The sequence below is a fragment of the Mesoplodon bidens genome (assembly GCF_964165515.1).
Source record: "Mesoplodon bidens genome assembly, chromosome: 7".
Classification (NCBI taxonomy): domain Eukaryota; kingdom Metazoa; phylum Chordata; class Mammalia; order Artiodactyla; family Ziphiidae; genus Mesoplodon; species Mesoplodon bidens.
In genome coordinates this window covers 60,777,264-60,797,471 of record NC_138164.1, presented here as the reverse complement: position 1 = coordinate 60,797,471, position 20,208 = coordinate 60,777,264, and the positions used below count along the sequence as shown (strand labels likewise).

The following is a 20,208-nucleotide window of genomic DNA, read 5'->3' as shown; positions in this document are numbered from 1 at the left end:
TGTCCACAGGGACAGCCTGGGGTCTTTGGAAGAGTAATTACTGAAAGGAGCAATCAGAGAAGGAGCAGGGTGGAGCCTCAAAGATTAACTTCACCTACAAAGTAAAGTGGGAGTAGGCATTTGGGGAAGCCTTGAGCTAGTCAGGTAGAAAGAAGACAAACCATTTAGAATCCACATACAGAATTTGTTCCTCTGGATCACGTAAATAATATTTAAGACATACTTATTTTCTTCTCTTCTCTTTCCTTCATCTGTAATCCTGAGTCATAGCATTTTAGAGCTGAAAGGGATCTTATGGAATGTATAGAGTCTACTTCATTATAGAGTCTGTGTTATTCATCACTGTCGAAAAGAACTTTGTACTGTGATGGAAATGTTCTATATTTTTACTGTCCAGTATGGTAGCCACTAGCCACATGTAGCTATTGAGTGTTTGAAATATAGCTGTGTAACTAAGAAACAGAATTTTTAATCTTATTTAATTTTCACTAATTTAAAGTAAAATAGCCACCTGTGGTTAGTGGTTATCTTGTTGGACAGCCGAGTTAGACTATCTAATATTGTCATCCGTCTTCATTTTACATTGTTTTAAGAGAAAATAAATGACTGAGTCTCCCACATTGGAAACCCGATCTTGTAAAATTAGCATCAGCACAGTACTCAGTGTTTTACATTCATTTAACTCTAGTGGAGGCAATACAGGCAATGGCTGAGAGCTTGGGCTCTAGAGCCAGAATGCTTGAATTTGACTCTCAGTTTACCGTTTAGTAAATGTGTGACCACTTAATAAGTGTTTGATCTCTCTGTACCCCAGTTTTTTCATCTATATAATGGGAATAATAATAATATCTTCGTCATAGGTTTGTTGTAATGATTAAATGAGTTAATACATGTATAGTTCTTAGAATAGTGCCTGGCACATAGTAAGTGTTATATAAGTGTTACCTACTATTATTATTTATTTTTAATGTTTACAACATCTGAGGAGGTGTAAGTATCATATGCCCCATTTGTGGAAGCAGTGGCCTAGATAGGCCTTGCCCAAGGTTACACAGAATGTGTATGGCAGAGCTAATCATTGATCATCTGACTTGTAAGTCCAGGCTCTTTGCAGTTCTGTCTTTTGCCTCTTAATCCAATATTTTCCATCATCCCACAGAGTACAAGGAGATGGGAGAAGTTGTTTCTTGCTGGGTAGTATTTATGAACTGAACCTTGAAAGGACAGTTTCAGTAGCAGAAACATTTCAGACACAGGGAATAGCTCAAAGAAAGACCCAAAGGTAGGAGAGAGCTAAGAATGGTTCTTCTTGTACCTGTATAATGAGAGGCTTCCAACACATTCTTTTTAGTACCCTAAAGTATAGTCACTCCACTCTTTTCTATTTCAGGGAGCCCCTTGACACAGAGGAAAGTATCAATACCCAGTTGTTGTGTATCCTTCACAACAGCTGATGAGCCATCTCCTATCTACACCCCAGTGGTTGAAAACACAGATTCCCCCATCTGGAATTTTCAACAGCAATCAAGGTTTGTATTTTATGATTTTCCATCAACCTTCCAAAATCTGCTTTTTGTTCCAAGAGACAAATTCAGAGTGAGGAATGTAACAGACACAACAATATTGAGCAGAGTTGGAGAATGCTTTCCTTTAATCCTAGTGCTTATGAATTCACAGCTAGTGGTGGTTTAAAGGTTTATTTGTGGTGTTTTTTAACTCTGCTCAGTACAACTCAAAAATTTTTCAGTGAAGACCTCTTATATGCTCTGCTCTGTTCTGGGCAATGGGAATTAAAGGTAATCAATTAAGACAGTCCCTGAAGACCCCTCAGCTAAGTGTGGAAGAATGTATGCAAGCTACCTAGGTGAAGAAGGCAGAGAGGACTGATCTCAGGAAAGGCTGTGGATTATACATCCTTGAAAAAGATTTCTGGTGCAGTGGAAAGAGCCAGGGCTTGGAACCAGAGAGACTTGGCCTCATACCCCATCTCTGTCATTTACTAGCTGTGTGAACAAGTTACATAACATCTCTGAGCCTCAGATTCCTCATCTGTAAAGTGGAGGTAATTTTTACAGGGTTATTAGGAGGTCCAAATTACATGACATTTAGGGAAATTACCTCCTGGTACGTGGTAGGTACATAACAAATGACAGATCTCCTTTGGAAGCTCAAAAAAAGGGGGAGATGGAGTCCTGTCAACCATGTGGCAGTGCAGCTCGGAGGTCAGGGGCTGGTACAGAGGCCCACTGCTGTGGTACCAGGCTCTCCTCCCTTTTCTTCTGTTACCTGTTGCATTATCATTAAAAGTGGGATTCTATTACTAATTATTGTTACTATTATCTTTACACTGCATTACCTTTTGCAAAGTTTAATTCTTGTCCACCAACACTAGCCATGCCACATGGTATCTGACCTGCTGTTTTCTCACAGTGTTTATGTACCTAATTGAGTCTCAGCAGTTGCTCACATGTTCAGTGTTGTGAAATCTGAGTGGTTGACTTGAGTCAGGAGCTATAACTGCAGTGACAACTCAGTACTGTCTATGGTGAGCTACTGGAAATAATAGATATTCTGGCCATAGTGGCCAGTACTGAAATATAAAATCTGCCTCAAAAGATAGGTGACCAGAGGGCTGAGCTTCTAAGTGAGGGTGATTTGTTCATTCAGAACCTAACTTTACTAACTTGTTAAAGCAACATTAACAATCACCTCATTTCGTCCCCTAACTATACAGTTGAGGAGACTGTGGCCCAAGGAAGTTACATAGTCTGTTGGTAACAGAGGCAAGATTAGAAGAAAAATGAATGATGGTGCTGTGTGCAATTTCTTTATCACAAAATTGTTTCATTTCATCCTCCTAGAAACCTTGTAGGTAGATAATAATATCCCGTTTAACAGGTAGGAAAATCAGGGCTCAAAGAGACTGAGTGGGCTTCCCTGGTGGTGCAGTGGTTGAGGGTCTGCTTGCCAATGCAGGGGACACGGGTTCGAGCCCTGGTCAGGGAAGATCCCACATGCCATGGAGCAACTAAGCCCATGTGCTACAGCTGCTGAGCCTGCGCTCTAGAGCCCGTGGTCCACAAATACTGAGCCCGTGTGCTACAACTACTGAAGCCCGTGCGCCTGGAGCCTGTGCTTCGCAGCAAAGAGAAGCCACCACGATGAGAGGCCTGCACACTGCAATGAAGAGTAGCCCCTGCTTGCCGCAACTAGAGAAGGCCTGTGCAACAATGAAGCCAAAAATAAATAAATTAATTTAATTAAGTTAAAAAAAAAAAATTTGGTTTCTTCCAAACATACATTTAAAAAAAAAAAGAGAGACTGAGTGCTCAGGGTCACTCAGGTAATACTAGGAGAGCTAGAATTCAGAGGTGGATATTTTGACCCCCGGCTAGAATTCAAATCTCTGACACAGTATTTGTTCCAAGTTAGCACAGTGCCTCTCACTGGTCTTGAAGTCGGCTCTCTTCATTTCCCCATTGGAGTCTGGAGAAGGAAATTAAGTCTCTTAGTTTTCTCTGGTTCTCCATCTTGCTCCCCTGGAGCAAGGGTACCTGCTTTGTAGTTTAAAACTATATAATTCACTTCATATAAAATATATTAGAGGTGCTCAGTGAATTCCACATTGACTTCTTTAACCTGGTAAGAAAGTTGGGTACTTTCTTATTTTGGTGCCTTGCCTCTGCACAGTGTGGCTCTGGAGTCAGGCAAACTGGGTTCCAATCACAGCTCTGCCACTTACTGACTCTTATGTGACCTTGAAAAACTGACTTCACATCTCTGAGCCCAGCTTCATCATCTGTAAAACAAGGATAATAATGTCCATGTCATAGGTTTTTGTGCAGATTACACGTATAAGAAACACTTGGCACCATGGCTGGCCCGAGGTAGGTACTCAATGAACACTTTTTCCTCTCTTCTCACTATCTCCACACACCACCACAAGGCATAAGAAGAATCCTTACCTGCTCCAATAAAACGGGGTAGGGGGGTAGGGGGAAGAATACTACATCACGGTTGCTTGTTTTTAGGTCTTGACAAGTTCCTAGTTACTTCACCTCTCTGAGCCTCCAGTCCCTCCTTTTAACTGTGAAGATAAAAATATATCCTAGAAGATGATCCTAAGCATGAAATGAAAATGTTAGAAAAGTGTTTTGCAACTATAAGATGTTCTTCAAGTCTAAGTTTCATTCTAGAGGAGCTTCCTACGCAGTTAATCTATGGTGGTTGTTTTTCTTAATAGGCTATCAAAAGAGCTTCTTTTGGACCCACAACAAACTCTGGTCTTCAAAGTTTGGCATAAAGGAGGTATGAACTCTGTCTTACTTGGTTGTAAAAATAAGTTCACATCATGTTGACAATTTGCCAATCCTTTTCTTTTTTTAACCAAGTAAAACCATGGCACTGATGGTTCTGGGAACACATATGTATGTTAGAGGTAATCCCACAGATTACCCGCTCTCTGTCATTAAGAGCGGTCTGAGGGAATTCCCTCACGGTCCAGTGGTTAGGACTCGTAGCTTTCACTGCTGTGGCCCAGGTTCAATTCCTGGTCAGGGAACTAAGATCCCACAAGCCGTGCAATGCAGCCAAAAAAAAAAAAAAACCAAAAAATGAGCGGCCATAGCCCAAGCTCATTTTGTACCCTGTACTGGTTTTCTAGGGGGTTATTTGTCCTTTTTTTTGTGAATTATGTCTCCTTTGTTCTTAATTAAATATAATACATATGTATGTTATAGAGAATTTGGAAAATACAGACAAGTAAAAATAAGAAAATGCCAATCCCTCGTAATTCCAAGGGTGATGGTCTTTCAAATGATTTCTTTCAAGAGCCACTGCCCTAAGGAAAATCAGTGAGACGTGATAACATAGGGAAAAGAACAAGTGTTTCTTATGTTTTCTAGTTGCCTGTATCAAGAGGACAGGACTCAACCCTGCCAGCCTTTCCCTACCATACAGTTAGGGAACTTACAGTAGTTAGAAAGCAGGCTGTGGTTGCCAGTCTCTCATCCTCGTTATCTGTCTTTTCTGTTGATTGTGGAATCACTGAACCCCTTCCCATCCTCTAAATCAGTTTCTCTGTGTGCCACCTCGAATCTCAGTGGCAGGACATGTCCAGCCACATTGCCTAGCTCTTCTCTTTCCCCCACAGATGAGGAGAGGGTGATTGGCTTTGCCTCAGTGGACCTCTCCCCGCTTCTCTCTGGCTTCCAGTTTGTCTGTGGCTGGTACAACATCACAGACTTCAGTGGAGAGTGCCAAGGGCAGATAAAAGTTGCCATCTCCCCTTTGGAGAGTTTGATGCACTTCAGAGAAGAAAGGCAAGCAAGACGTAGGATGGAGACCTCAGGATCACTGGTATGTATCCTGATTCACATCCTTAACCAATAAGGGTTCTACTGAGCAAAACCTATAAGAAGATAATTTACATGTGTTTGGTACTTTCCAGCATACAGAATACATTTGTGTCTCATAATGACTTCATGACTTTTTTGGGGTGAAAATGTTCTGGAATTACATGGTGGTGATGGATGCACAATTCTGAATATACTGAAAACCACTGAATTGAACACTTTCAAAGGGTGAATTTTATAATACGTGAATTAAATCTCAATTTTTAAATAAAGTAAGATTAGTTGCAGTGTGGAATCTGAAACCACATTGGATGAACTTTTTAAAAAAAAACTCTTGTTACATTAAAATCATTGGTCTATTAAAAATTAAAAAAGAATGGGAAGAGGGGAATTGATGATAGTAAGTACAGACAACTCTTTCAGAGAGTTTAACTGTAAAGGAAAGAAGACTTTTCCAGGCTGTCCCAGATAGGAGAACTCTATCAAGGCAAAGACCGTGTTTTACTCATCTGTCTGTCACGCATGCCTGGCCCAGGGTTTGGTAAAGTGGGCATCAGTAAATATCAAATGAATGAATGAGTGAATAAATGCATGCGTGAGAAAATGACAAAGAGTTTAAATAGTCCCCATATAGGAGGGTCTTTTCTTTACATCAACCCTGGTAATCATGAGACAAGAAATATCACAGCCAGATTATCCTCACATGTAAGGAAAATGTAAGATGTCCAGCCAGGAGTTCACAAACTAGTGGAGGAAACAAGAGCATAAATAAAAATAAAGCAGCCTTTTAAAAGCAGTCTGAGGGCTTCCTCGTGGCGCAGCAGTTGGGAATCCGCCTGCCAATGCAGGGGACACGGGTTTGATCCCTGGTCCAGGAAGATCCCACATGCCGTGGAGCAGCTAAGCCTGTGCACCACAACTACTGAGCATGAGCTGTAGAGCCCATGAGCCACAACTACTGAGCCCACGAGCCACAGCTACTGAGGCCTGCGTGCCTAGAGCCCGCGCTCCACAACAAGAGAAGCCACGACAATGAGAAGCCCGCGCACTGAAATGAAGAGTAGCCCCCGCTTGCCGCAACTAGAGAAAGCCCACGCGCAGCAACGAAAACCCAAATGCAGGCAAAAAATAATTAATTAATTAATCAAATGTTTTTTAAAAATTAAAAAAAGTCTGATAATGTAGTCTGTAAAATGGGGATAATAATAGTACCTACCTCATAAGATTGTGATGTTTAAATGAGAAAATGCATGTACCTTGCTTAGTACAGTGTTTAGTACACAGAAAATAATAAATTATATGCATACAATAAATTTTACAAATTTATTTGTACTGCTTTTTTCCAAAAGGATTTGTGGCAACAAGTGTGCCATTTTTCTCTTTGCTTCTACAGATCCCAGTATACAGTACCTTTTCCTTCCCTGCCTCTGATATGTATGGTGCATTCCCTGGCTGCATTGCAGGACAGACTCCAGAACAACTTGTTCACACCTCATCAAAGGAAGCTGATTTCTCCTCTCCTGAGAGGTGAGTGATTTCTTTATGATAGAAGGAAATGGGGTCAAGAGTGGAAATGTGCAAACTAGCTTTTCATTTCTCTCTTTCCTTTATTAGAGGAAGAAATGAGAGACAGGGAAAGACAATTGACCTTCTTTCATAACCCCTGGGAACCCCAAGATCCTATGAAAACCGTTTTTTGTTTGTTTGTTTTTTTGCGATATGCGGGCCTCTAACTGTTGTGGCCTCTCCCGTTGCGGAGCACAGGCTCCAGACGCACAGACTCAGCGGCCATGGCTCACGGGCCCAGCTGCTCCGCGGCATGTGGGATCCTCCCAGACCAGGGCACGAACCCGTGTCCCCTGCATCGGCAGGCGAACTCTCAACCACTGCACCACCAGGGAAGCCCTGAAAACAGTTTTTATAAGATAGAAACTAGGGACTTCCTTGGTGGTACAGTGGTTAAGAATCTGCCTTCCAATGCAGGGGACACAGGCTCGATCTGTGGTCGGGGAGCTAAGATCCCACGTGCTGCAGAGCAACTGAGCCTGTGCGCGGCAACTACAGAGCCCACGTGCTCTGGAGCCCACACGCCACAACTAGAGAGCCTGCATGCCACAATGAAAGATCCCGCATGCTGCAAATAAGACCCATCGCAGCCAAAAATAAATAAATAAATATTTTTTTTAAAAAGGGAAGTTTTACTGCTATCAAAAGGGTAGCTTCAGTGCAAGGGACTCTTTTCTCTTTTCCTCAGAGGCCTTTAACCTTCAGCCCTAAAATCAGTCATCAGCTGTGTGAGAAACATATGACCTTTCCCCTCCCAAACCTACAGGCCAGGTTATTTTGTGAAAAGCAGTTGGCCCACCCTTTTCACCTAGCCAACTGTGGATATGCATATGGATATCAGGACTAGAGCATATTCCATCCTGTCAAAGGGTAGAATCTAAGACTAAGATTGCTTCTTTCCACCCACCCCATTCCCCTCAGGCCCTAGTGTCATTTGGCATCCCCCTGCCTCCATCAGTCTTTTCCTTGGCTCTCTCTCCACCTCAGGGAGAAGGCAAGGGATCTTATACGAGCCACTCCTACAGCAGCAGTTACTGAGTAGACCCTTTATTCCAAGAAAGATACTCTAATACTGCTTAGCCACTCAAAGACCCATTTCAGTGCTATGTAGCTTTCCTACCACATGAAGAGAGCCTCTGCCCTCTGCATAAAGGGAGCCCATGTGTATGTGAAATCCTAGATCCCAATATCTATTTTATAGGTGTTACGTTGACCATAGACAATAAGGGAGACAATCAAAGGAATCTCAGAATAATTATGCTGAGAGAGAGAATAATTATGCTGAGAGAGAGAAGCTAGACAAAGAGTACATTGTATATGATTCCATTTATATAAAATTCTAGAAAATGTGTACTAATCTATAGTGACAAAGAAAAATCAGTGGTTGCCTAGGGATAAGGCAGGATGAATGGAGCAGGAAAGAGGGAGGAATTACAAAGGACAGGAGGAAACTTTTAGGGGTGATGGATATGTTCATTAATGTGTGTGGTAATGGTTTCCTTAGAGGTACATATATATCAAAATACATATCGTACACTTTAAATATGTGAAGTTTATTATATACCGGTTATACTTTAATAAAGCAGTGGTTCTCAAACATTTCCACTTCAGAACCCCCTTATACTCTTAAAAATTATTGATGACCTCCAAGAGGTTTGTTTCTGTAGGTTATAGCTATCAGTTTTTACTATATTAGAAATTTAAATGGGGATACTTTTTAATTTCTTACAATTTTTTTATTTTTATTTTTATTGAAGTATAGTTGATTTATAATACATGTTAGTTTCAGGTGTACAGCACAGTAATTCAGTGATTTTATATATATATATATTCCTTTGCAGATTCTTTTCCCTTATAGGTTATTACAAAATATTGAGTATAGTTCCCTGTGCTATACAGTAGGTCCTTGTTGGTTATCTTTTTTTTTTTTAATTTTTTAATTTTTTCGGCCGTGCTGTGCAGCATGCAAGATCTTAGTCTCCAAACCAGGGATCAAACCTGTGCCCCCTGCATTGGAAGCACAGAGTCCTAACTGCTGGACCACCAGGGAATTCCCGGTTTTCTGTTTTATATATAGTAGTGTGTATATGTTATAATCCCAACCTTCTAACTTATCCCTCCCTGCAACCCCCGCCAAACTGAGAAACTTTTAAAACAAAATATACAAAATCAGTTGTGTTTCTGTACATCAGCAATGAATAATCCAAAATGAAATTGAAAAGATGATTCAATTTACAATAGCATCAAAAAGAATAAAATACTTAAGAATAAATATAACCAAAAAAGTACAGAACTTGTTCTCTGAAAACTATAAACCATTGAAATAAATTAAAGAAGTTATAAATAAATGGAAAAATATCCCATGTTCATGGATTGGAAGAATTAATATTGTTAAGATCAGTTCCCCAAATTGATCTGTAGATTCAACATACTCCCTATATCACAGTCCCTGCTGGATTCCTTATGGAAATGGGCAAGCTAGTCCTAAAATTCATATGGAAATTTAAGGGACACAGAATAGGCAAAACAATCTTGAAAAGGAAGAAAAACATTCCCTATTTCAAAACTTACTACAAAGCTACAGTAAACAATACAGTACTGGTATAAGGATAGAAATAAAGATCAACAGAATAGAATTGAGAGTCCAGAAATAAACCCATGTGCCAAGATGTCAAAGGTGCCAAGATGGTTTAATAATAAGAATAGTCTTTTTTCAAGAAATGTGTTGGAACAACTGGATATCCACAAGCAGAAGACTTAAGTGGGACCCCCTTCCTCAGACCAGATACAAAACTAACTCCAAATGGGTCATATATCTAAATATAAGAGCTAAAACTATAAAAACTCTTAGAAGAAAACATAGTAAATTTTTATAACCTTCGATTAGGCAATGATTCCTTAGATATGACACCAGAAGTAGAAGCAACAAAGGAAAAAATGGATTCATCAAAATTTAAAACTTTCCTTCTACAAACGATACCAAGAAAGTAAAAAGACAACCCACAGAATGTGAGAAAATATTTGCAAATCATAGATCTGATAAGAGACTTGTATCCAGAATATATAAAGAGTTCTTACAACTTAATAATATAAAGCAAATAACTCAATTAAAAATAAGCAAATGGGGCTTCCCTGGTGGCACAGTGGTTGAGAGTCCGCCTGCAGGGGACGCGGGTTCATGCCCCAGTCTGGGAAGATCCCACATGCCGTGGAGCGGCTGGGCCCGTGAGCCATGGCCGCTGAGCCTGTGCGTCCGGAGCCTGTGCTCTGCAACAGGAGAGGCCACAACAGTGAGAGGCCCGCGTACCGCAAAAAAATAAAAAATAAAAAAAATAAGCAAATGATCTGAATAGATATATCTCTAAAGAAGATGTACAAATGGCCGATAAGCACATGAAAGGTGATGGATGTCATTAGCCATCAGGGAAATATAAATGAAAACTATAATGACATACCACTTCACATCCACTAGGACGGCTGTAATCAAAAAGACAAATATCACAAGTGTTGGGGAGGATATGGAGAAATTGGAATCCTCATACATGGCTTGTGGGAATGTAGAATGGTGCAGCTGTTTTGGAAAACAGTCTGGCAGCTCCTTAAAAGGTTAAACATAGAGTAACCATATGATCCAGTACTTTCACTCCTATGTATATACCCAAGAGAAATGAAAACATATGTCCACACAAAAACTTGTACATGATTGTTTGTAGCAGCATTATTCCTAATAACCAAAAAATAGAAATAACCCAAATGTCTATCAACTGATAAGCAGATAAACAAAATGTGATATATCTATACAATGGAAAATTCTTCAGCCATGAAAAGGAATGAAGTACTGATATATGCTACCACATAGATTAAGCTTGAAAACACTATGCTAAATGGAAGAAACTAGTCACAAAACATCACATATGTATGATTCCATTAATATAAAATATCTGGATTAGGCAAATCTATAGAGACAGGGAGTGGATTAGCAGTTTCGTAGGGCTGGGAGGTTTGGGTGGAGGGTCAGGGGAGAGGAGGAAGTATGGAGTAATGGCTGTTATGTGTAGAATTTCTTTTTAGAGTGATGAAAATATTTTAAAATTAATTGTGCTGATGGTTGCACAGCTCTGAATATATTAAAATCCATTGAATTGTACACTTTAAATGGGTGAATTCTTTGGTTTGTGAATTATATCTCAATGAAGCTGTTATTTAAAAAGAAGAAGGGACTTTCCTGGTGGTCCAGTGGTTAAGAATCCGCCTTCCAATGCAGGGGACGCAGGTTTGATCCCTGGTTGGAGAACTAAGATCCCACATGCCACGGGACAATTGAGCCCGCGCACCACGACTAAAGAGCCCATGCACTCTGGAGCCCACACGCGCCACAGCTAGAGAGAAGCCTGTGCGCTGCAATGAAGAGCCCGTGCGCCACAACGAAAGATCCCGCGTGCCACAACTAAGACCCAACTAAGCCAAAAATAAATTAATTAATTTTAAATAAATAAATAATAATAAATTAATTAATTAATTAAAAAGCAAAAAGAAGATGATTATTGCTGGGATCAAGTTCTTGAATACCATGCTAAGGAACTTGGAATTTGTTCTAAAGATAAAAAAAGAGCAGCCAAAGCTAGAAAGGAATGATAGTAATTGAATAGGTTAGTATATGTTGAATGCTTAGAACAGTGCTTGGCACATAATAAGGACTCCATACATGTTGTTGTTATTGTTATTTCAGTTCTGTGTTTTTAAAAAATCACTGAGGCTATAATGTAGAGAATTTATAAAAGGGGAATAAATAAGACTGAAGACAGACTTATTCAGGAGATAATTATAATCCAAGCAATTGAGTCGATGAAGCTAGAACTGTGGTAGTGGGGATGGATTTGCAGTACCATGTCAGGAGGGTGATTCGTCTGTTGTCACAAATTTATTGTTTGTCTTCTCATTGGTTGGGAATTTATTTTGCCCCCATTTATTCCTGATAGAAGCAGTGCCACAAGAAGCAAGGCATCACGCCATGAAGAGCATGTGCAGAACATCCGCCGATTCCATGAATCCCTGCAGCAGGGAGAGGCAATCTTGCCAAGTGATGACAAACTGACCACATCACCCTTGTCCTCCCATACTTCCATTCTGACTTCTCTCAGGTGAGGCTCTCTGCTGAGTAAAGACACACAGGGAACCATAGTGGAGCGCAAGGTGAAGGGGCAAAGGCAACCTGCAGTACTGCTTTCTATCAGCTACCACTGCTCCAGGATGTTTAGCAAGGGCTTTCGTGTATGTTAGCTTCAAAGTGGACCTGGAGCCTCACAGGAGTCCTCACAGATGAATCTGTCTCAGCTTGAGGGCTTCCAGTCTTTCAGGGGGCTATATTTCTGGTCCACCTATAAATATAGAAACTTTAGATTGGTCATCACACTTAATAATAACCACCCTCACATCTGCTCTACAACTTACGAAACCTGATTCTGCCTGTTGTCTCACTATCTTTATCCTCACAACCACTGGATTCTTCCAGACCAGCATCTGTCCTGTTAATGCTTCCCTATCTCTTTCTTAGTTTAGTCAGCATCTGAGCCAGAAAAGCACTGTGAGAACTGAAAGGACCATTAGAGATCATTTGGATCAGCCCCTGGATTACCTAATAAGAAGTGTGGTGCAGTGGAAAGGACTTGGCTCCAGAGTCAGATAGACTTGATTTCCAATCCTGGCTCTGCCATTCCCAGCAGAGGAGACAGCCATGTTGCCATTATAATTATAACCATGTATGATAAGAGTTCCAGGTTTCCTGGCCAAGGGTACATGGAGGAATGAGTAACATTCTAGGTTGGTCATGGAAAGATATAAAGAAGTCACATTTGAACTGGTCTTTAAAGGAACAAGTCAACAAATATGAAGGGCATTATGTGGAGGGAAAAAATGTGCTAAGGCCCAGGAGCATGAAACAATAAGCCCAGTTTGGGGAGATACCAGCAGTGCAGTTAGGGTGAGGCTGAGCGTAAGATGTAAGGAGCAGGGCAAGCTGTGTGGGAGTCAGTTCTTGAAGGGCCTTGAATGTCAGGCCAAGAGTTTGCACTTTTACAACAGTGATTCTCAAATGGAAAGTGATGGGGTCGGGAGGAAGAGAATGTGTAAAGTTTGAGGAAACAAATAAAAAAGGATTTTATTTTTTGAAAAAACTAATCTATTATTTGATTTCATAAAACAAGCTCAGAATGAAAGATTGGCAAAATCTTTTTTGGTGGGACATGGGTTAGAAAGGACTGAGCAGTCATGCTATAGACTGGGAAATTGCTCAAACTTATAAGGAAGTAATATGTTCAGATTCTCATTCTAGGAAGATGCTGGAGATTGGAGGCTAAGTAAAACCATCAACAGTGTGGCTGCATTTTATTGGTCCATTCACATGACATACTTTAGCACCCACTGAGGAAAGAGAGAAAGAAACTCTCCTTCACCCTAGAGCAGTTTCTCTCAACCTCAGCACTGTTGACATTTGGGCCAGATATTTTGCCTGTGGGGGCCTGTCCTGCGCATCGTAGGATATTTAGCAGCATCCCTGGTCCCTATCCACTAAATAGCAGCAACACCCCTCTCCCAGCTGTGACAGCCAAAAATGTGTCCATGCACTGCCCAATGTCCCATTGGAGCTAAAACCATCAGGCTGAAAACCACTGCCCTGGAGGAGTGGTTCTCAGAATTTAGTGTGTGTCAGAATCACATGAAGAGCTTATTAAAATAGTTATTGCTGGGACCCACCCATACAGTTCTTGATTCAGTAGGTCTAGGATAGGGCCTGAGAATTTGCATTTCTAACAACTTCTCAGGTGATGCTGACGCTGCCAGTCCTAGAGCCAGGTTTTGAGAACCACTGCCGTAGACAAATTCTCTACGAAACAGAGATGAAACAAGATAATGTCAAATTTGCATTACTTCCTTGGGTTCATGGAGCCCTAAAGCAGTGTTTCATTTGAGTCATAGCAATCCTGTGAGGCCTGCAGGGCAAGTATTACCAAACTTTTCCCACAAATGAGGAATTTGCAGCTAGGTGTTAATAGGTTCTATACCCAGAATCTCTGACAAGGCCAGTTGGGTTTGCATATTTTCTAAAGTTTCGCCAAGTTGACATTTGTCTGCATGTTCCTGCTACAGGTATTTATCTTTGTGGCATAAACCCAGATATAGACACCTAAGTAAATCCACTATGATTTGATAGAGTTGTGGCTTCTAGTGATAGAATAAGGATCAGCTTTGTCCTCTCATTTAATTTACGTTTGACTCTAAGATATGCAGACTGTTCTTAACAAAAGGATAGAAAGACTTTCTGTTTACTTCACAGTTATTTAGTGTCTGTGTTGTGCAAGTTGTGCCAGGCACACTGAGTATACTAGAGAAATAGAGAAGTTTGAGATGTTATCTTCTATTACCAGACGCGCATGGCCTAGTTAGGGAAACTAAACTAACACATAATGAGAAAACTAAGGGAAGATCTAAGGCAGAAGGTTAGATGCCAAGAGTGAAGGAGTTTAAGGGAGAGGTGGCCTAATGACTTGGGGCAGTGGACTTTGAAAAGGAGAAATATGAGCTGCACCTTAAAAAGTGAATAGGACAGGGACAGAGCAGGGAGCAGCTTGAACTCGGGTTCTAGCCTGCAGGGGTGTGAGGCAGAAATGAACCCAGTTGGGACAGAGCCCATCTACTATAATGGAAAAAGCATAAGTCTTGGAGTTCCAGTTTCCGAGTAGCTGCATGCTACTACTTACCCTAGACAAATCACTTAAATTCTCTGATCCTCACATTCCTTATTTGTAAAACAGTAATTACTGATCTCATCTGGTTGGATGAGAATTAAACAAGGTAATGTGTTTGAAAGCATAAAATGTAAAATCCTATGCAAGTGAAGGTGGTAATAGTTGGTGTGATTTCCCTTCGGAGTAGTAAGAATGAATGTGCCCCCATTAAAGGTTTTTGAACAGAAGATTTTTTTAAAGCTCATTTATTCATGTCTATTTATTCATTCAGTATTCATTTATTTTGTGCCACGCACTGTGCTGGGTGCAGTAGATATAAAGGAATCAGCACAGAGTTCACATCACATCAGGGGAAATGGATGTGAAACAAACAGATGATATGGTTGAAGAGTACAGAAAGACTAGAGCACAGAGGAGCGGCCCTTAAACCAACACAGAGAGTCAGGGAAGGCTTGCTGGAAGAGGTCACTTGCTTGAAGGTCACTTGCTTGAACCATTCCATCAGGAATGGTTAAAAGATAGCAGAGGTCAGTGCTAGCCCAGAGTAAGGTGAAGTGAGGATTGGAATGATGATAAGAATGGTTCCCTATAAGGAGGTAGAATACTTGCTGGACATCAGAAGAGGAATCCCGGGCTTCCCTGGTGGCGCAGTGGTTGAGAGTCCGCCTGCCGATGCAGGGGACACGGGTTCGTGCCCCGGTCTGGGAAGATCCCACATGCCGCAGAGCGGCTGGGCCCGTGAGCCATGGCTGCTGAGCCTGCGCGTCCGGAGCCTGTGCTCTGCAAGGGGAGAGGCCACAACAGTGAGAGGCCTGCCTACCGCAAAAAAAAAAAAAAAAAAGAAGAGGAATCCCATTAGCCAGACAGAGGGGGAAAATGTTGTCCCCGGCAGTGGGATTGTAGTCAGAGAGGTGAAGGATGAATTGGTGGATTGGAGAGAGAGGGGCCCTGCTGTTAATAGACCAAGTGAGAGATGCTAAGGTCCTAGCTCAAGCAATGGAAAGTCAGGGGAACATAAAAGATGCTCATAATCCCAGTGAATGACGCTTTTTTCTTCTCCCCTTCTTTTGCAGGAGGAATATGAGTGAGTTAGATCAGATCCAGCGGTACTTCAGCCAGAAGCTCACCAAGCCTTTACTTCCCCTCAGTCCTCAGACCCATACTGCCATCTCGCAGTGCCAAGAGAGTCAGAGGGACCATCTTCGGCCAGGAGCCAGCAGCCTAGACCCCAAAAGCCATTGCATCCTGGAGAAATCCAATAACCTGGTGTTGCAAGTCAGCTCCTTAATCACAGGTATGGCTCAGGGCCACTCTTGTTGAGGAGTTATGGTCATGGGTGCTTATTCAAAAAGCATTTGAATGTGTGCCTTTAGACGAGTCTTTATGGCAAATAGAGACCAACAGCTTTCACCATCTTTCTTACTTACTTATTTACTGTCTTCCTTTTGAAAGGAGAGACATAGCAGCGTGGCACTGGGACATGTGCAATAGAAAGAACATGGGACTGAGAGGCAGGGGACCCAAGTCGAGTCCTTGGTGGGTTTGTGGCACGGACTTAACTGTTTGACTCTGAGCATACCCTTTCCCTTCTTGAGCTTCAGTTTCCCCAACCAGAAAAAGAGTGGAATGGATTGGATGAGTTCTTCAGTGGCAGTTCGTAAACTCGTGCCACTCTATTTTCAGAAAAACTCAGCTACAAACATATTTCAGATTTTAATTCTCAGAGGCCAGAAGACTGCATTTTTGGCAAGCACCCCAGATGATTCTAGGTGTTAGTGGTCCATAGTCTACCCTTTGAAAAGCCCCCTTAAGTGGTGGTTCTCACTTTGACTGTATTGATATCATTGAGGGAGGTTTTTTTTTTTCTTGGCCACACCGCAATCTTAGCTCCCCGACCAGGGATTGAACCCGGGCCCTCAGCAGTGAAAGCACAGAGTTCTAACCACTGGACTGCCAGGGAATTCCCGGGATCATTTTTCTCAAGCAGAATGTGTAGATTCTACACAGGGATGAATAAGTTCAGTTTTTTCTCTTTAAAGGGAAAAAAAGCCACCATGGTTGATATTAGACACAAACCTTCCTACCCTCTTCTCCCAGATACCTAACCTGTTGGTAGCCAGGACCACAGAAGTGTACTCTGTGTTTGGCTTCCACTTACTGTTTATTGAGCACCAACTGTGCCAGGCATTATTGTGTCACTAGTTCTGGCAGGATACAGTGGTGGACAAGACAGGCATTGTCTGTGCTTTCATCAAGCATGCATTCTGTAGTCAACCAAAGAAACTGCCCCTCCAGAAAGAAAGCATAAGAGCAAAACAGAGGGAGGCTTGTTTGGGGTGGAGGTGAGAGTGGATAAGGAGAATCCCTTTAAAGGTCATATTAAAAGAGGAGAGTGAGGAGAATCAAAGGCTTGAAGCCGAAGGGCCTTGAAGGCAAGCTTAGGCGTTTAATCTTTATCCTGGAAGAAAAAAGGGAGTTGTAAGCAAGGGGATGACGGAAGGAGAACTGATTTTCACAAGGAGAGGATGAATTTTGAAAGGAGTTACTGAATGCCTATATATGTGCTACACAATGTATGCCCATTTATCTCATATATTTTTCACCATAGCGCTGTGAAAAAGGTGGTGTTTTATCACGTTTTAAAGATAAACAGACTCAGGATAGTTTGCTCGTAACCACAAAATTGACAAGTGACAGTAGAGATTTGAACCCAAGACTGACTGGCTCCAAAGCCTGTGCTCTTTCCAGCACACCATGCCGCCTCCATTTTCTTCACAAATCTCCACAGCCTTATCATTTGGGTGATGGGTATTTCTTTGCTTTTATTTTCCAAATAAAATAGTTCTAATAACTGTCATCAAATAGGTAAATAAGTGGATTCTTATTTTGGTTTTTAATATAGGTAATTACTGAAGTAAATGGAAGCATGAACATTCCCACCAGGACTCCCAGCTCCCAAGAATTCCTGAGCATGAGCAGATAGTCTCTGAAAGTGTTTCCACAGACGTAACCACAGCTATAAATGGATTAGATTTTGGTCCTCTGATATTAGAATAAAATGCTAGAAATTGTACCACCTTGAATATAGTTTCACTGACTCTTGGGGGCAAATTAACTATTATCTTTAAGGTTTGTTCAAAGGTCTGATTGCAGGACTACATCTGAAACTAGTAGCTAATGTGGGAAAGTTGAGTGGTCTGTGGCCCTACCTTGTAGTAAGAGTGATATCTGTTACTGTTTAGATCTGCAGACTATCACCCGGAACTCTCAAGGATCTTTGTATTCTCACCAAGCGAGGAGTAGAAGCAGAGAAGTCACCACCCTCCCAGATGCTCAGGACACAGTAGCCATGCAAGGACGAAGCACAACTCCAGACCTGCCATTGGCAAGAGCTCCAGATGAGGGCAGAAACTCCCCACCTCCCTCTACTCTTGAGGAGACTTCAAGTGGAAGAGGAATGCTTCATGAGGCCCTGGGGCACACGGTACCCACAAGAATGCAAAGCAGTGAGGACACCGAGGCAGGCCCGGCCTACAGTGATGAGGACTATGAAGAAGACATCATTGAGCCCAGGGCCCTCAATGAGATCACCACCGTGACAGACAAAACTAGCCCTTGGTCCAGTTTCATGTCAGATGCAAGTGAGATCATCAGCCCTCAGCCTGATGAGGGGCAGAGGGAAGGCCCCTCTTGTCCTTCAGAGCCTTTCCCCGGAGAGGAGCTCAAGGTCAGAAGTAGCTTTCTGTCCAGCCCGGAAAGGACTGTTAGCCCCCACTTGCACAGGCAGGGCTCTCCTAGCCAAAGTAGTGTTCCTTGTGAGGGCGTGGCCTGTAAGGCCAGGGTTGGAGAGCCCACCACAGCAGGCCCTCAGCTCAGCTCCCATGTGACACTCTCAGGAGCCCAACAGAGCAAAACCTGTGTTGGGTGGCACTCACCAAAGGCAGGCCAGGACCAGAAGCCCAAGCCAGAGGCCCAGGCTGAGAAGGAGGTGGTCTCCGATGAGCTAAGTGACTCTGCTGATAGCTCTGAGAAGCTCCCTCTACACCCAGCCTCCCAGAGCAGAAGGGAAAACCATACGCAGCCACCCATCAACTGCCCTGACATCAGGCAGAAGCAGCAGACATCTGGGTCAGAGGTGTCCACGAAGCAGAGCATCCTCCTGTATCCTTTGGTGTTTCCCCCACGTAGCCCCTTAAGCCATCTCTAGGCATTTTGGGTGCTGGTGCTTAGGCCAGCCGCATGAGTGTGAGCAGTGTCCCCCCCTCATAGAATGCACTCAGGGGTGTGGGGAGCCCCTTCCTGCTGAAGACTCATCTGTACTGATCAGGTGCTATGATTCTACCATTATCATCAGGCCTCTGAAGCATAATGCTTTGAACTGGGTTTAGATGTTGGTAGTACATTCATTAGCCTCTCTTAGCCTGATTTATCTGATTAATCTCTGGGTATTTTACACCTGAAGGCAAAGTTCTGCATCTAAGGAATGAGACCATTAATCTCAGTTGAAATTTCAGGGGAGGGTATAGAGAAAGAAGAGTCCTACCACGGATTGAGCATTTACCATGTGCCAGGTACTTTACGTACATTTTGCATTCGGTCACATAAGTCTTTAAAGTTGGTATCATTTCTATTTTGCATGTAACGAAATGGAGACTCAGAGTTTTAGTGACTTGCCTAATTAAATTTTTTTAAAGGCAAGTGATGGGTCCAAGGGGAGGGGAAAGTGGGCACTGTTGAAATGGTCTTACCCAAGCCCCCCCAGGATGGCAGTGTTGATGGGGAGAGGGGCATCTGACATTCCCCCTCTTCCTCCTTTGAAATGCAGATGGGCATGTTATGGGGAAAGGAAACCACTTGGGACCATCAGTAGCCCTCACATCTGTAGCCTAACCAGCTGATCACATCAGCTCACCTGATATCCCAACAACAAGCAGGGGTTATTGCAGGGCTGGTGGGGGAAGCAGGCTGCCTTTGTAGTGCTTTGCAGTTCTTTCTCCACTAGAAATCAGGGGGCCTGACTTCGACCATTCAGACCCAGCTCTTACTACTTGTGTAACATCAAGCGTATAGTTTAACCTTTCTGAGCCTCGATTTCTTCACCTATAAGATGGAGGTAATAATCCCTTACCCACCAGACTGTACACTGCCAGGCAGGTCAAGGACCTTGTCTTTCTCCATGTCCCCAGACATGGCACACAGAAAGGATCAGTAAATATAGATTGAAATGAGCTATCAGTTTCACAGGATTCTTGAGAAAATCAAATGAGTGGGAACATTTGTACATACCACACAGACGTGATTCTTGATGCAAGGCAGAGAGAAACCTGAGGGTAGGGGGTATGGGCTCAGGAGAGGCTTAAAGCGTGAAATGGCTAGAGGCTGAGCACTGAAAGCAGAGTGCCTCAGTGTTCTTTCCTGGCCTCATTCTTCCTGGCTTCTGATGTTTCTGCCTCTACAGTCGATTTAGTTGTGCTCAGAATTTATGGTCAGTGGAGGAGCAGTCACATGTGCCAGGTCCTAAGGGCACTGCTTTAATTCGGGCC

The 20,208-nt window shown here is 42.4% G+C and overlaps 1 protein-coding gene across 1 annotated transcript in view; it reads left to right on the top strand.

Moving 5' to 3' along the window:
• C2CD3 (C2 domain containing 3 centriole elongation regulator) overlaps positions 1-20,208 on the top strand; it is a 138,231-nt gene that overhangs the window by 97,069 nt on the left and 20,954 nt on the right. The window contains exons 25-31 of the mRNA XM_081239099.1: positions 1,391-1,529; positions 4,244-4,308; positions 5,153-5,358; positions 6,748-6,881; positions 11,900-12,061; positions 15,739-15,959; positions 17,908-18,826. Coding sequence (XP_081095225.1) covers positions 1,391-1,529; positions 4,244-4,308; positions 5,153-5,358; positions 6,748-6,881; positions 11,900-12,061; positions 15,739-15,959; positions 17,908-18,826 — 1,846 coding nt within the window. The remainder of the gene's footprint in view (positions 1-1,390; positions 1,530-4,243; positions 4,309-5,152; positions 5,359-6,747; positions 6,882-11,899; positions 12,062-15,738; positions 15,960-17,907; positions 18,827-20,208) is intronic.